The sequence below is a fragment of the Haliotis cracherodii genome, unplaced genomic scaffold (genome assembly GCF_022045235.1).
Source record: "Haliotis cracherodii isolate W230 unplaced genomic scaffold, xgHalCrac1.p SCAF_4, whole genome shotgun sequence".
Lineage (NCBI taxonomy): Eukaryota > Metazoa > Mollusca > Gastropoda > Lepetellida > Haliotidae > Haliotis > Haliotis cracherodii.
Window position 1 is genome coordinate 37,738,937 of NW_027266297.1, and position 18,735 is coordinate 37,757,671.

At 40.0% G+C, this 18,735-nt stretch overlaps 1 protein-coding gene across 1 annotated transcript; it reads left to right on the forward strand.

Moving 5' to 3' along the window:
* Window positions 1-550: 550 nt before the first annotated feature.
* LOC139478249 (multiple epidermal growth factor-like domains protein 10) lies at window positions 551-15,291 on the forward strand. Its single transcript, XM_071260668.1, has 14 exons — window positions 551-615; window positions 1,180-1,308; window positions 5,422-5,556; window positions 6,129-6,260; window positions 6,733-6,867; window positions 7,675-7,812; window positions 8,051-8,188; window positions 8,716-8,847; window positions 9,232-9,366; window positions 11,097-11,234; window positions 11,565-11,702; window positions 12,888-13,025; window positions 14,083-14,197; window positions 14,946-15,291. Exons 1-14 carry the CDS (start codon window positions 561-563, stop codon window positions 15,073-15,075), a joined length of 1,788 nt encoding a protein of 595 aa, XP_071116769.1. The 5' UTR covers window positions 551-560; the 3' UTR covers window positions 15,076-15,291.
* Window positions 15,292-18,735: the final 3,444 nt, after the last annotated feature.

Sequence of the window (18,735 nt, forward strand, 5' to 3'; positions counted from 1 at the left end):
TCCTCTTGCATTGACATTTTATATTGACGTTTTATTTTAATATATGGAATACACTTTTGTGTCCTCCAACATGCAAATAAATTTAGTCATATCGGGAAACGTATATTTTCCTTTTGGTAAATCCCGTTTTCTGACCAATTTATATTGAGGACATAACATAATAACATCATACCATCTTCCATATCATTTTTACAAAGGAGCAAAATCGTTCATTATTATTTTTAGGACTTAATCCATCTAGCTCTCTCGAGCAGTAATGTATGTCACCACTTATCAGCGCTAATAGTTAATGATCCTAAATAAATGGGTTGTTCTCATTATCTGCCATAGGGGAGCACCTGTTTTGTTAATTATTTGCAGATCTTTGTGGTCATAGATCCTATGGAATGCAATAAGGTAAGGTGACGGATCCGTTAACGATAACCAGTGTATTGAATCATTACCCACGATAGAACACACCAGCACTCTTTACTTAATAGCAATGCATCTACGTCCCTAATGTGCCGAAATCATTAGCTGTAGATGACATTCGCTGGCTGATTGTGTGTGTTGAGCTTGCAATGGACTGCTTCTTTGTAGTGTTATATGTGTTGCTTCAGTGTAAGCTAAGTGCTGGTAAGTAGTGCTTTATTGTGCATTTAGTGTCAGCAATTTGTATTTGGATCTTGACAATGTTTCTCTTTTCTTAGTACGTTTTTGTGTAGTTAGTACTACAAATGAATATTAATAACTTTTGTTATAACTACGTAATATATGCATATGTCATGTCTATTTGTGAAGTGTTACATGCTTTTGATAATTCATGTGGCTGAAGGTTTAAGACAACACATAACACGGAACTGTCAAACATTTTCGAAAATATATAACTCTAGAATATCTTAAGCAAATCAAACGTATATGCCCCAGAATAGATATATGGGAGAATATATACAGATGTTGACACATTATGTATGTTTCACAACATACACTTTAATATACCGATAAAGGGCGTACGATAAATGTATGAAATACGTAATTGAAACGAATGCAACAAAACCGAGTGGTCATGTTATCACGTTCGTAACCAGTGGACAGGGATGTTCAATACTGAATCAACCGCCCACAATATCAAACTATCCCAAGAACACGAGACCTTTCACGGTAATTTTAACTGTCGTCATTTTCTTCAAAACATCCTAGAATGTGAGTCTGGGCGTTATGGAGCCGACTGCCGTGGAAGATGCAGTGAGGGTTGTGATGGTGGCTGTGGCAATGAAGACGGACGATGTACCTGTAAACCTGGCTGGTTAGGAACCTACTGCACACTGAGTACGTTGACACCTTTGTTACTTCTGTAAAATGACAACTGCAGTATTCTAGAGTGGGCTGCAACTAACCCTTCCCCGCAACCAGATACCAAACGTCTTTTCTTTCTTTTGGAGGTGAGCTAACTTTTAGCCAAATTGACTTTCAAAGTGAATTTGTGAGGTTTGTTTGTTATCAATCAATTACCATAATAGTTGTACCAACCATCCAAACAAAGATTGAAGAAACGTCCTAGACTTCAATTTGTGAATACAAAAACGTTAACGCCAGAGAAAAACCAGTCTCGATTATCCGCTGAATCAGATTCCATTGGGCATAAAAGGGTAAATGGCGATACAACTCATATGAATGGATAAGTGAAATTCAGTAATGACACCAGGTGTCCGTGAAAAGGGTAAGCACGTCCTGCCTTACCTGAATTATGGCCAGACTTAACAAATATAATCCTAATCGTTAAATGCAATTGTACACTACTCAAATACCAGCTAGCTGTCCTTAAAAATATAATAGCTTCGGCGAATGTGACACAAGAAGTCACACAAACGTCACAAAACAATTAAGCCATACAAACGTAGGTACACAGCTGCACGATGTTGATACGTAAGCAAGAATCAGTTCTTTAGTTTACCAGCAGTTCATTTCGTCTTCACAAACGCGGTACCATAATATATTTGTATGGAGCCAGTAATCCTCTACAAATTAATTGTATCTAGGACCTGTAAATCAACGTATATACCTTGAATATTGCTTCCATTTACCCACGTAACGAGCCACCCAAGACATATACGCCAATATTTAGCCCAGATATGCAACTTGGCATAAAGTTGAAATTTTCTGTGAAAAGGATCATTCCCTATATTTGAAAACATGCGCAGCCTACAATGACATAATGACCTTGAATTCAGAGGAAACCATATTGGATTGGTAGCAATATGCCCGTTTTGACACAATCCACCATCATGTCGAGATAAACTTAACCTTTGCCAGTGATTTGTGTTTTCTGTGTGTGGAAAGGTAAAAACGTCACATCATTCAACAAAAGCGACCATCGTACACTACATCTGTTGTCCGAGGCATTATAGAATACCCACACAATTCACATTAATGAAAGAATATATCTCCAAATCTGTCAGTATTGTGTTAGCAATATAATCTACTCAAATCACGTCAGGGGTTACAAAAATACGCATTTCCCACTTATAGGAAAATCCGGACTGAGGCCTGACAAGTGAAACGCTTTAACCACTGAACTATCCGAATATCCATAATCTAAGGCTTGCGCTTGCAAAATAGTATATGCGTACTAAATGTATAAATATACTGATACACAATGAACGCATAATCATGTTTTCAAGAATTAGAGGGACGGTGGGGGTAGCCTAGTGATAAGAGCGTTCGCTCGTCACACCTGGTCCTGGTTCGATTCCCCACATGGGTACAATGTATGAAGCCCATTTCTGGCGTCCCCCTCCGTGAATATGACGGAATATTGCTAAAAGAGACGTAAAACCATACTCACTCATTTCAAGCATCAACCAAGATACGTTTTTGTGCTCATGTCCATCTCCAAACACGTTGAATGAGAGTCGAACCCGTACAACGACATTGTTGTGTTGGATCATCTTATGCATACATAGAACACCTTAATTTGATTTGCGTGGCAATTTTGCTAAATGTTGCATAAATTCGAATATGCATTTTCAAAGCGTTTCAGTACACAGTAAACTACGTTTAGAACGAACTCCCTTATAACGAACTGGCGGATATAACGAACTATTTTTGGCCCCCGCCTATTTGCTTGTATATATGCTTATGGCGAACTACGGTTAAAACGAATTAGAATTGTTGGTCCCTTTGAGTTCGTTATAACCGTAGTTTGCTGTATATAGGCTTATATGCTTATAACGAACTACGGTTATAACGAAATAAAATTCGTGGTCCCTTTGAGTTCGTTATAACCGTAGTTTACTGTACTAGTATCAGCTGACTAGACATGTACAGTATCTCAAGTTAACCTAATATTCCAGTCATAATGAGCAATATTATCACTCCAGGCCATCCAATTATGTTTGCACTTACAATAGACCAGTAATGGTCCCTTTCCATGGCGGTATAACATTAGGGACACTTATTAACGAATGACATGCTGGTAACACAACTAGTTAACCTTTCATTATGACTCAATGATCATGCATCAAGAAAACTAAGGGGACTTCATGGGACTTTATTTGAACACATATTGTGACATGCATTTCTCTACGTACACATTGATGCAGCATTCTGTAGACATAATTCAAATTAATAACATTAAAATTGCTTCGAATGTTTACATTTCTGTGAAACGACGAAATGATAAAAAGTGAGTGAGTGAGTATAGTTTTACACCGCTTTTAGCAATATTCCAGCAATATCACAGGTAAGACACCGTCTGGACGATCTTTAAGTGAGTGAGTGAGTGAGTTTAGTTATACACCGCTTTTAGCAATATTCCAGCAATATCACAGCGTAAGACACCGTCTGGAAGATCTTTAAGCTGTGGGTAGGATTAAGAAAGACAATTTCTATGGATGAACAACTTCTTTATTACAATTAGTGCGACGTTTCGGTGTAGATCCTAACACCTTTATCAAGCAAGTGGTTAGGATTGTACGTCAGGTATGACTACCATGCTTCTCTACTCAACTGAATAGGAGTGATCTATAAACCATAACTATATTTATAGTTATGATGGTCGTAATAGAAGATATTCAAGCGTGCCTGCCACATATCACGTTAAATATCGTATATCAACGGCTGAATAGAACAAAACAAATTTCATAAGTGGTGTAGCCACGAATGAAAATATGCATCTTTTCCCATCCATACGATCCACAAGTAGCTGACTGTGTTATTGTGAAAGCTGTTGCTGTAGTGGAAACTACAACTGTAGCTGTTGTCATAACGTTGTGACGGTAATTGCTACAATTACTAACAGTGGCAATTTCCAGACTATTCTCATACTCATTACATCTATTTCTATGAGTGAAAATATAAAAATAACAATAACTTCTTTCTTTTAAGAAACGGTACTTTGTAGCATACCTGGCGTATAGAATCAACAATATTTATAAGAATTTATAATATACCTCAACTTTCTCAATGGTAATACAGATTATGGCAGAAACAAACCCTGGTATTTCAACTTCGGTTGCTCTGCATCCTCCCCGCAACCAAACTGTCATTTTAAACAATACACTGTGAAGTCCAATAACACCATGCATCACATATATACAATAAATAGTATAGTTACGTATTTCAACTTAAAAGTGATAATTTAAAACATATTCAGATTCACATTTATAATTTTGTTTACAAAATCATACTGTGTTGATTCCAAATAAAACAACACCATCATTGAAGTTTTCAGGGCCTGTTGTGACGTATAGTGTTATACATGACTGCCCATTTGTTATCCTGACATAACTATCCATCCACATGACACGAGGAAAATATCCGTAAAAAATACACATGCTTAAAGAATAAATATAAACCCAGACGTTCAGTTGACATGACAGGTCAACTGTCCATATCACTTACAAAAAGGCCTCAGTGTGCCACGAACTGCTGTCACATGTAGAGAAAAACTTGATAGGGAATTTGAGCCAGATCGAAAATGTCAATTTCCCAACAGTTGGATATCACTTCAGACATGTATATTGCGCTAGTTCACAATATATGTAGTTCCTGCATATCATTGATATTGAAATGTTCATAACATTTTTCATCCGCTATTTTACACTTTATATTACTTATTATTTCATTACAAGCAAGACTACAATTCAGTCTGACAGATAATAACATCAGACACATGATTAGGTCTTTGAAAGGCATCTAGGAGTGATACACATAAGGAAGAGAATTTATGGATATCGACTTCTTTATTATGAGGAACACAACATTTCGGAATATATGCTCACGTGATGAAGGAGTAAGCATATACTCCGAAACGTTGTGTTCCTCCTAATAAAGAAGTTGACATCCATAAATTCTCTTCCCTAGAAAGATGAATCGACATCATTTTCAAAAAATAAATTAATTAAAGTTCATATCACATAACCCGAAGGCTTTGTGTTTCAGCATGTCCACCTGGCTTCTACACGGAAGGAGACGCATGCACAGAGTGTGGAGATGGGTGTGAGGGTGGAGTGTGTGATGCTGCTGACGGTGGTTGCAGCTGTGCACCAGGATGGGCAGGTCGTGGCTGCACAATAGGTATATAAATTGTCAATGCAAGAGAATGACAAGTCTAGATTATCAGCCGAAACAGATTCCATTTGGCGTAAAGAGCAAAATATCTGTGAAAATTATATGAATTGTCCACTGAAAATCGGTGTTCGCGAAAAGGGTTAGGATGTCCTTCCATACCGGTCACGCCTGCCATTTACACAATTTGCATAGGAACGTATTTATTGCCTGACGCCGCATAGTAGTATTCCTGTCATGCGACGGCGGACTGTTAACACACCAATCAATTAAACGATGAACCAGACAATCCAGTGACTCCATAGTGCACTTACTGATTTTGTTAAAACTTATAGAAACGATATGTTAAATTTGAAATAAGGTTGTTGTTTATAAGTACAGAGTTTAGAAAGTAAAGAAAACCCTTTAAAAAATTTATAAATTGGTTTTGCAATAAAAGTGGTGGGAGGGGGATGGGGTGCAGTTTGTATGTCTCGGCATAGCAAACTGTTACTGAGCTTATGATGAAACTCGAGAACTTCAGTTCACAAGTAGAAACATCGTCTTAGTTCAAGTATATTTAAATGATCTTTCCGTTACAGAGTGCATGGATGGCTACTACGTGACGGACCAAGGCTGCGTGAAGTGTGGTGCAGGATGTGAAGGGAGAGGGTGTAACGCTACAGACGGTAACTGTCCTTGCAGAGCTGGCTGGATAGGAAGTGGCTGCAACAGTATGTAATGTCCTCGTATTGTTTATAGTGAGTGAGTATTGTTTTACGCCGCTTTCAGCAATATTCCAGCAATATCACGCCGGGGGACACCCAAAATGGGCTTCATACATTGTACCCATGTGGAGAATCGAACCTGGGTCTTCAGCATGACAAGCGAACACTTTCACCACCAGGCTGCCCCACCGCCCCATTATTTACACATACAAGTTGAAATGTTAAAGGTATTCTATTATACAGTCTGTATGAATAAGGAACTCTTGATACCCATGTCATGGGAAAATGATTGTTGATATATCTGTGGATGCATCTACGTGCACATTGATAAATACATGCACTCGTAAATCAGTGATGACACCAGGTGTTCTGGAAATAATGATGACAATACTCTCACGAATGAGCAACATGGAAGATCTGATTTTTTCAAAGCTACAATATTATGTAAGCGATTATCTAATAGTATTTGTTCTTCCAGAATGCAAGGACCGTTTTTACATAGACGGACACAACTGTACGGAGTGTGCTCCTGGGTGTCAGGGGGGAACCTGTAACGCTACTGACGGAAGCTGTTCGTGTAGAGCTGGCTGGAAAGGAACTAACTGCACATCACGTATGTCGTACGTGAGGAGACAGTTCAATGTTAACGTTGCATCGGCAGTGTTTCAGCCACATAGCTACTCACGTTAGTCGACGCAGGCTCACTGAATCCTTTATGTAAACTATCATAAATGTCATAATGTGCCTATCAGATATGAATATGACATTGTATGTATGTTTGTTTATTTGTTTGTTATTTAACGACGTACTCAGCATATTGCAGACGGCGGTCTGTAAATAATTGGGAGGTGACTATGCTTGTCGTAAAAGGCGACTAACGGGATCGGGTGGTCAGGCTCGCTGACTTGGTTGATGCATGTCATCGGTTTCAATTGCGTGGATCGATGCTTATGTTGTCAATCACTGGATTGTCTGGTCCAGACTCGATTATTTACAGACCGCCGTCATATAGCTGGAATATTGCGGGGTGCGGCGTTAAACAACAAAACAACCAACCAACCAAATAATTGGGTCTGGACCAGACAATACAGTGATTGATATCATGAGCACATCCACACATTTGGGATACGATGACATGCATCAACTTAGTCAACGAGCCTACGACCCGATCCCTTTAGTCGCTTCTTACGACAAACATAGTCGCCTATAACGTCAAGCATGGGTTGCTGAAGACCTGCTCTCATCGGTTATTTCTGTATGTTAATTGACATGCCTGTTCCATTAACATGCTTACCATACATGAAGATGCATTTCACAGTGATAGGCCTATGAATGACTGATGGAGCAAAAGCAATTTTACGACGTTTATCAGTTCTTACATTGCACAATTCACCAGGGTGTGACTTTTCTTCATTTGCAGTTTGTACTGAGGGAACATATGGACGAGACTGTGCAGAGAAGTGTAGCACAGAATGTAAACCAGGGTCCTGCCACCACGCCACCGGTGACTGCAATAACCATTGTGAAGACGGATGGACAGGTCTCAGTTGTGAACACAGTAGGTTTTCATTATCAGTCAGTGTGATGCATGGTGTCCATGTCGCTTTGTATATTTATGGTTGTTTTTGCCTTGTACATTGTATTTTAACTGGTGTTAATCAATGGTGAATGTGGAGTTGTTAGAGGACAAGATAATTCATATATCTAGCATTGCGTTATGCGCAGCTTTTTATGTGTTCGTTGAATAGTATTACATTGTAAAGTTATGTACATACAAAGTACATTTTCATCTGCAGTTTGTATTGACGGAACATACGGACGAGACTGTACAGGGGCATGTAGCGCAGGATGTACACCAGGGTCCTGCCACCACGTCACTGGTGACTGCAACAGTCAGTGTAAAGACGGATGGACAGGTTCACGTTGTGTAGAACGTAAGTGTTTTGTCTTGAAGGATTTTAAAACAACAAAGCGCCGGTAGCACTAATCGGAATCGAATCCCAAGGCTGTTCATACAATGTTTATAGTGTCAGTGAGTGAGTTGGGCATAACGCCGCTTTTAACAGTTATATCGCGGCTTGTCAGAATATTGTGGGGTGGGGGGAGCTCGCAGTGATGTAGGCCTCAGACGTTTACCACTTGGGTGAAAACCCACGAGCACGGGTATGGTGCTGAAAAACCTAGAAACATAATCGGGGCGAACCGGGATTCGGACCCACAATCATAGGTTTCTCGCGTGCCGAAGGGACGATCTCTGCACGGCGAAATGCGGTGCCTTAGCCGATTTGTGACATAAAGATGAAGCGAAATTGAAAAGGTGTAATCAGATGAGCATGTTTAGAAGCACGCCATGCTAGCGCTGTTGAAGCATATGTCAAATATGAACTTATTGTATAAAGACCTATTGTATTCCAACATGATTCTCGTCCATCTACAAGTGATACAACGCTTTGTTTTCCAGGGTGCGGAGATGGGTTCTATGTGGATGGAGACAGCTGTATGGACTGCGGGGATGGGTGTGTTGATGAGACATGTAATTCTGCTAACGGTAGCTGTATCTGTAGAGATGGATGGACAGGAAGTGATTGCAGTGGTATGTAAAGTCCCAGTATTTGTCAATCAATCGAAATATAGTCAGGACAAGCATATGTAGCGACAGAGTTTTTCATCCATATAACGTGTAATTAACATTTTCTTCGTTAATTGTGTTACGATATGTCCAAGACTTAGTCAATATTAAACGTCAACGCCTGAGAATAACCAGTCCAATTATCCGACGAAACAGATTCCACTGGGCGGAAGAGTCACGATAGCGGTTAGGGGAACACGGGTGGAAAACAGGAAATCAGTGATGACACCAGGTATTGGCGAGATATAAAATGATGACAATACTCTCACGAATGAGCAGCATGGAAGATATGATCTTGTTATTGCTACAATATGTAAGCGAGTATCTAGTGGTACTTTGTTCTTCCAGGATGCAAGGACGGCTTTTACATGGACGGACACAACTGTACGGAGTGTGCTCCTGGGTGTCAGGGGGGAACCTGTAACGCTACTGACGGAAGCTGTTCGTGTAGAGCTGGCTGGACAGGAACTAACTGCACATCACGTATGTCGTACGTGAGTGAGGCAATTCAATGTTAACGTTGCATCGGCAGTGTTTCAGCCACATAGCTACTCACGTTAGTCGACGTCAGTTAACTGGAAAAAGCTCCTTTGTGTAAATTGAAATGCATCTATAGTATGCTTATTACACGTGCAGATGTTATACATAGTGAACGGCTGTGAATGATTGAATGATTAAAGGCAATTGACGGAAATATTCTATTTGTTTTAAAACAAATAGGTTATTTCCGTCAGTTGCAATTATGAAAATAACAAGATCTTAATGTTTTACCCAAGCAACTAATATACATTTCGGACGTAACTTTACTCATTATTATCGTCGACCCGTGAAAATACCGGGGTAGAATAGGTCTTCAGCAACCCATGCTTGCCTTAAAGAATTACTATGCTTGTCGTAAGAGGCGACTAACGGGATCGCGTGGTCAGGCTCGCTGACTTGGTTGATGCATGTCATCGACCCCAATTGCGTGGATCGATGCTCATGATATTAATCACTGGACTGTGTGGTCCAGACTCGATTATTTACAGACTGCCGTCATATAGTTTGAAATTTGCTGAGTGCGGCGTTAAACAACAAACCAACCAACCATTACCATTGTCGCTTGTAAATTCTCATGTGTATGCCTTAGATACAGATAGGTGTCATGTGGACATTGAAACGAGTGAGTGAGTATGGTTTTACGCCGCATTTAGCAATATTCCAGCAATATCACGGCGGGGGACACCAGAAATTGGTATCTCACATTGTAACCATGTCGGAAATGGAACCCGGGTCTTCGGCATGACGAGCGAACGCTTTAACAACTAGGTTACCAGATCGCCCCTGTGGACAGTGGAGGTGTAAACATTGGAGACTATGCCTGTTTCAGAAAGGTTTATAATGAAATTTGTTTCAAACAACCTAGAAAATGGCAGATACTTGACTCCTACCAACGAAACTGATAGATATGTTGCTGCAGAATCGTATTCTGTAATTCTTGTTCTTTATAGCATTTTTTTTTGCAAACAAATAAATCACTCGTACCATAAAGGTATTTATCATGACATTTATCTCAAGTGACAGATATGTCAAATGACTACACTCACAAACGATACAAGACAATTACAAGAATACGAGCTGTTCCAGAATGGGGGAACATGCTGTTTTCCAGCATGACACACGAGTGCGTAAAAGGTTAAACGCCAATAATTTAAAATGTGTAGAGAGCAATGATCCACTAAATATAGCATTGCCCCAAATAACAGTTTACAGCAGTAAAACAAGTCTCATATTGTTGCTAAGTGATATCGGGGTGGTCTGACATTAGTCGAGACTGGATCGAGACAATCCAGTGGTCGACATCGTAATCGATCAACGCAATTGGGATACAATTATTTTATGTTTGCTGTTTAGCGCCGTACTAGCTAGATGACGGCGGTCTGTAAATAATCGAGTCTGGACCAGACAATCCAGTGATTAATATCATGATCATCGATCAACGCAATTGGAATAAGATAGTAAACAAGTCAGCGAGCCTGACAACCGATACCGTTAGTCGCCTCTTAGGACAAGCATGGAGACCAATGCTGAAGCCCAATTCTAACCCGGACTCCACCGGTCTGGGATACGATGAAGATTCTAAAATCTCATCAAAGTACGACTAATGAGCCAAGGAAATATATAACAGTAACAGTAAACATTAGCATCAAACTACCTCATTACTTCATCTGCAGCTTGTGATGACGGAACATATGGACGTAACTGTACAGAGAGGTGTAGCACGGGATGTAAACCAGGGTTCTGCAACCACGTCACCGGTGACTGCAACAACCAGTGTAAAGACGGATGGAGGGGTCAGAGATGTGAACATCGTACGTTTCCATTGTCAGTCAACGTGGTGCATGGTGCCAGCGTCACTTTATATATCCATTTTGGGCATTGTATTTAACTGGTGTTTATCAGCCGTTAGAGGCCAAACGGCTGAGAGGTCAGTGATGTGAACGCAATACGTTTTCCCAACGAGATAGCTGCAATGCAATTTACCAAAAAGTATGATTCATGGACTTTCGTACATGTATTCACTGTAAACGTACTCAAGCTTTTCACATTGTCCTAGCTGCATGTATGTAATATACTTACCAGTTTACCAGTACTTACTATGCTAATTTGCAAACTGTAATGCGCCATTACATCATTTTCAGTCTGTGGTGCTGGGACATACGGACGAGACTGTACAGGGGAGTGTAACATGGGATGTAAACCAGGGTCCTGCCACCACGTCACCGGTGACTGCAACAGCCAGTGTAAAGACGGATGGACAGGTCACAGATGTGAACACAGTAAGTTTTCATTATAGGTCAGGATGGCGCACGATGGCCACGTCACCTAAAAATTTCATCGTGTTACCAGTCGACTTTGAAATTTAAACAATAGGTTAAACTGAGAGATGAGGTGAAATGGGGTTTAACGTCTCGTCCAAGATTATTGCACTTATATAGCGACGTGCATGCACCTGTGTGTGCATGGCTGCTTGTGCTAGTCAGGACTGATGACGATTTATAGTGCTAGCACACTGAGATACCATGCCGCAGTTTAACATGAATACCCCACTCGGACACAGTATACTGACTCCAAGCCGACCAGTCCTTGTTTTAGCCCCTTAATGCCGAGCGCCAGACAGGGTAACAACAAGTACCATCTTTTAACGTCTTTTGGTATGACGCGGTCGGGGATCGAACCCATGACCTTCCGCCCTCCGGGCGGACGCCCTACCACTAGACCACGGAGGCGGTTATTAAACTGAGAAATCCATACGGAAAAAGAATTCACTGTGAAAACAACATATATCGAAGACATGTTATACAAATACAATTGTAATGTATAATTAACAAGGGTTACAAGTCAATACAAATTACTGAAAAGCAATTACATTGGCAGTACACATAAGAGTGGAAGTTCCAAATCCAATGGCAGCATAAAATACTATAGCAGTGGTAATATCAATACAGCCAGTAATATATTATTCGCCTGGCAGCAACTATGGTCAATCTTCCAAGATAAGCGTAGGTGTGATATCCAGAGTGAATATATGATCTTCAAAAACCGCTGGTCTTGATGTAATGTGAGATGAGTGCGGCATGCACTTGCCCACACAAGTAGTCCAAATTAGTCTATAGCTGTTCTAGAAGATTCTAGATTACACTTGACTCCAAAAGCATCAAAATATAGTAACTTCAACACAACTGCTTACATTAGATAGTCATACATTTCTGACAACTTATTATTGTTAAAACATAATGTTATGAACTTCTCCTCAATCTTAGCATTACTTTGTTTAACAATAACTTCCATCTCCATACAACAAGTGTGATTAACGTTCTCAGCATTGCAGTTCAACTGTTGTTTAGAGGCCAAAAAAATCCTTTGTCGAGAATGAGAGCTGTGCACAGCTTTTTCTTAAGTACGTTTATATGTATAAAAATTGTAAACGTAGGCATTGCAATGTACCACATTTTCATCTGCAGTTTGTATTGACGGAACATACGGACGAGACTGTACAGGGGAGTGTAGCGCGGGATGTAAACCAGGGTCCTGCCACCACATCACTGGTGACTGCAACAGTCAGTGTAAAGACGGATGGACAGGTCCTCGTTGTGAAGAGCGTAAGTTTCATTGGCATTAATATTACAACTTGAATGATTTATGCAATAATTACTGCATGTTGTCAGTGTAATTTTAGGGACCCTATTCAATTTAGACATGAAAGCGTCTTACTGGTAAGCTTCTCAATTATTTATAAAGCTCTGAAAATTGAGGTGTTGTCTGAGTCATACAAAAAACGAGAAAGGTGTCGAGATGTTATGAGGAGTACCATGTTCGTAATCGTTAAAGCGTGTTATCATAGGCAAAGATTCCCCACATTGTGTGACGCCAGTTCTTGGTGTCCCTGCTGTGTTTTGGGATTTTGTTTTGCGACCAGGTATTATATTCAGCTATAATTGCAAAACCAGATATATATTTCTTAATACTATTTTCTTCTTATAAAAAGCACATTGCAACAATATAGTTTTTAAGTAGATAATTTCTTTTTTTTTCCAACAATATGAAAAATAATTATATTTTGCAAGAACAATTTAGATATGTTCGATTCTTTTGTGTAACAAGCGAAGGTTACTTAGGTCCAATTGTAACCTGGATTCCCCATGAATGACGTTTGTCATTATCATAGTTTAAGGTCACATTAATTCTGGTTTTCCAACACTATTTTGGTTCGTCACTTTTTAAAAAGACAACGAGATAATATTTGTTTATTTAGATCGTATACAATTGTGCCATATAAAACAAATATGAAGTGTCGAAAAACATTTTAATAATTAATTTTGACTCTCAATTCTACCTTATTGACAAAACTTTGTCGGTCCTTTATTTCAGTTACTCGATGATGGAAAGGAAGAGACACGCTCTTTGTGGCGTAATGATTATATTAACATGATTCTCATGTCAACATAATCAAGCGGAGCTAACAAAATCCACCCGTACATCAAATGAATGATAGCGTTTAACTTTTAAATAATATTTTGTTGTAGACAAAGCTTTGAAAACGTCCATTCAAGTCATAACGATGAGTTAGACCCAACTAAATGTTTCTTTTTGCTGCAAATATGTATGTGTGTAAATGGCGTTATTGAACAAGTATGGGAAGTCTGTTTTGTTTTACAGATACCGAGCTAGTGGAACACGAAAAGCCAGATATCGCATCTCCAAAAATATTTATCTGGATCTGGATCATCGCAATTGTGGTTTTGACTTTAGCTTTTCTGGCTTTCCTGAACAGGTGAGATTGTGGAATCAAAGTTCAGATAAATAGATAGAATTGGAGATATATAACAAGTATATATCACTACTCAATATATATGTGCATAAATGAATACACTGTAAATGTACAACAATCAGTTTCGTTAAACTGACATTTATCATGCGGAGATTTTATTTATTCATGACTGTCTAATGCAACCTGCGCTTCCAAACCACTCTAAACACTTCGAATTCTCATCTCAGCAATATTCCAGCTATATTGCGGCGGTCTGTAAATAATCGAGTCTGGACCAGACAATCCAGTGATTGACATCATGAGCATCCACGCAAATGATTCATTGCACTAACCAAGTCAGCGAGCCTGACTACACGATCCCGTTATTGGCCTCTTACGACAGGCATAGTCGCCTTTTATGGCAAGCATGGGTTGCTGAAGACCTATTCTACCCCGGATCTTCACGGGTCAAATTGGGTTCAAAGCCGCATTGAACAGCAATACTGCGTTTCAGCTTGATGTTGGAGGAAAACCTATCTGATGTAAATCTTAGCCGCTTACCACGTAGGTAACACCCACGAGCACAAGTAAGGTTCTGATGAACCTAGAAACATTATTGGGATTCGAACCCATGAGCTTACTAATAGTTTTTCTGGCGTGACCAAGGGCCGCAATTCTCTAACTGAGAATTGCGGCGCACTAGACGACTGTCCCCATGTCCCATGAAGATGACCCTAAACTGTAACTGCTTGACATCTATTTATCCTTTCAGGAAATCCCTTGCGTCCTTGTGTGCAAGGTCCAGACAGACGGGAGATACCTCGGACATCCAACCCCCTTCCGAACAAGCCTCACAGGGACCGCCGAGCATCGGACAACAATCGGAAAACTGTCCCGAATAACTACAAGAGCCGCTAATGTGGTGAAAAAACAATATCAGAGACCAGAGATCTTTGGCAATAGCAACGCCTATGGGTCAATCCAGTAGTCGCACTGAGAACAACGTGTTTTTTCTGAACTTAAATTAATTTTAAATTGTTTTACACCCATAGCTCAACTTAGGCCCACGCTCCCACCCAAATACATGCTCTGTCTATTTGTTTGTGTGTTGTATAACGCCGCACAATATTCCAGCTATATGACGGCGGTCTGTAAATAATCTAGTCTGAACCAGACAATCCAGTGATTAACATCATGAGCATCGATCCACGCAATTGGGATACGATGACATGCATCAACCATATCAGCGAGCCTGACCACGCGATCCTGTTAGTCGCCTCTAACGACAAGCATAGTCGCGTTTTACGGCAAGCACGGGTTGCTGAAGACCTATTCTAGCCCTGATCTTCACAGGTCTAAAGTAGTGAGTAAGTTGGATTGACATCATTAGCATCAATCCATGCAATTTGGATACGATAAGGATACGATTACAACAAACAAACAAAAGCCAGGTGTGCGCGACAAGGGTAACAACTGAACATGTTGTTCCTCACCGGCTGCATGCGCCGCTCACACAATTTGCATAAAAATGAGAGTGTCAGTTGCCTGACGCCGCACAGCATGCATTACTCCTGCAATGCGACGTCGACCTGTATAGAAACAAGGCAATCAAGTGATGGACTTAAAAAACCCAGTCACACGATACCAATACTCCTGGTCTGAGCGCTCAAGCTGCGAGATGTCGGTTATCGACTCAGAACACAACGTTGTTGTATGAATTAGTTAGTCAAGACATCCACCTTTCATAATAGGTCTTCAGCAACCCATGCTTGCCGTAGAAGGTAACTATGCGTGTCGTAAGAGGCGACGAACGGGAACGCTCGCTGGTTGATGCATGTCATCGTATTCCAATTGCGTGGATTGATGCTCATGATGTTAACCACTTAATTGTCTGGTCCATATTCGATTATTTACAAACTGCCATCATATAGCTGGAATGTTGTTGAGTGCAGCTTTAAACAACAAACAAACAAAATACATTGTCACTAAACGTGGTGACCATAGATATGGTTACTTCAAGAATGTGTTCATACTGAAAAATAGGATTCTTGTCATAAAGTCTTATTTAATACATTTTTTAACGACCGAAGGCTACTATGAGCTTAATTCAATAGGCATATCGCTAACATGCACTTCCTTGCGTTACACATACATGTACATTCACAGTTTAGTATTTGATAGGCTTTTAACACATGCACAAAGCACGAGCGATTGGGAACCTATTCTTCCCTGAAATATCCTGGGATAATACAAAAGTTTAAGTGTATCAGAACTTGATTTCGGGAAAAGTGTAAAATTGTTTGTGTCAGTGTGATTTTAAAGCAGTTTTCACGCAATAAGAAGGACTTAAATTGGTGGTTGTGATTGATGACACCTTCGGTCAACCTTTCCCGTCTTCAGTAACAGGCATGATTACATATTTGTTTGTTGTTTAACACCGCACGCAGCAATATTCGAGCTACATGACGGCGGTCCGTAAATAATAGGGCCATACAATCCAGTGAGTGATATCATGAGCATCGTTCTACGCGATTGGGATTCGAGGACGTGCATCAACCCCGTCAGCGAGCCTGACAACCCAATCTTACAACAAGCATAGTCGCCTCTTACGACAAGCATAGTCGCCTCTTTCGACAAGCATAGTCGCCTCTTACGACAAGCATAGTCGACTCTTACAAGCATAGTTGCCTCTCACGACAAGCATAGTCGCCTCTTACGACAAGCATTGATTCACGATCACAAGTGAACGTTGTCGGTTGTCACAGTCTGCAATATCGCAGCTGCATCATAGAGGTCTTTAGTTACTGGGTTTCTTACCTCAACAACTCGCTACATCTCTTGGCAGAGTTGTATCTGGCGTTGTTGCCGTTGCCTCTGCAGACGTTGTAGTTGTTGCTCCTGGCGAAAGTTCTTTTGTTGTTACTGTCTGAGCTATCGCTGATTCATTCATTTTTTTCTGAGTAAAACAAAGCCATTTAAAATATTCGTTAACGACATTAGTGAATTTGCTATATTTGTTTCACAATTTCATATATGTTTATGTACATAAACTTTAATAATTACACCTTAACAATACACCTGTATTACACATTGTGCAATTACATCACGTGCGGACGGGGCTATTTTGGCATCACATGGTCAATCGAATGGCGGCGTCTTCTGCACTGCAGCTGCACGCTGCAATGTCTACGATAGACATACTGTTTTTGTCACAACGCGTATTTGTTTGTTGTTTAACGACGCACTCAGCAATATTCCAGCTATATGACGGCGGTCTGTAAATAATCTAGTCTGAACCAGACAATCCAGTGATTAACATCATGAGCATCGATCCACGCAATTGGGATACGATGACATGCACGTCAGCGAGCCTGACCGCCCTATCCCGTTAGTCGCCTGTTTACGACAAGCATTGTCGACTTGGGATTTTGAAGACCTATTCTACCCCGAATCTTCACGTTTTGAATATAGTATACGGACTCTCACGTTGTCTTGTAGTAGTGCAAGTATCGTGGCATAATATAAGTTCAGAGAATTTACTATTAAACAAAGTATTATGTCGAAAGATCATCACAGCCGCGTCCATTTGCACCCTTGAAGTTCGTGTTATAAATGAGAGTAGCGCCCCTTGGACCAACGGAAATGTCTTCATGTCAACCGATGCAATCTCGGCCGTGAATCTTTCGTGTAGGTTTACGGTAATTATAACTACTTTCATAACATTTAAACAATCTGCTGAAATCACTTAACGGACAAGGCATGATCAACATCCGGGTTCGACTCATCAACACTGAGTTTGAAGCAAGAATTTCCGTTGCATGCAAATATTTTTAACTCTGTGATGTTTGGGTAAATAAATGATGTCATGAATATGATTTTAGAACCGGCATCATATCGCTTATTATAATCGTCTCCGAGAAAGCTTAGCACTGTTTTCGCTTGACTCCACCTTGACAGAACAGTCAATGGTCGTCCCCGTTAACTGTCACACTCGTTATAGAATCGGTACCTAACGGGGACTCGTTTAGTAACATATATGGTATCCGCAATAACATATACATATATATATTAATAACTGTGATATGTTATTGCGGATACCATATTTGTAAGAACTATACCAACATAATTACTTATTTCAGCTGACAGACTTCCCAGGAATAGACTCAACTAGAGTGTTCAACACACATGTTGAATGGGTCAATGTTGCTTAGGCCACACATTTTTTTTACTTTTCGTTTCACAGGCCCGCCTCCCCTTTTAAAAAGCATCCGGAAAAGAAATAAATTAGACATAATTATAATTATTTTTTTATTGCTCCCGCTATTAATATAGACCGTCAGTGAAAAATGTTATGTATAAATGCCATGTCTAAATCACCCTCAGTGGCCAGCGGCACTTTCAACTCCGCGGCAGAGTGATTTTCATAAAAATAAACTAATAATAAACTAATAACTAATGATTGACATAGCTATTTGTTTTCATTTTTATTTCGACCGACCTTGTGTGAATGCGCTTGAATACATCCATGAAACATAAAATGTAAAAAAAGTGTGGCCTTAACG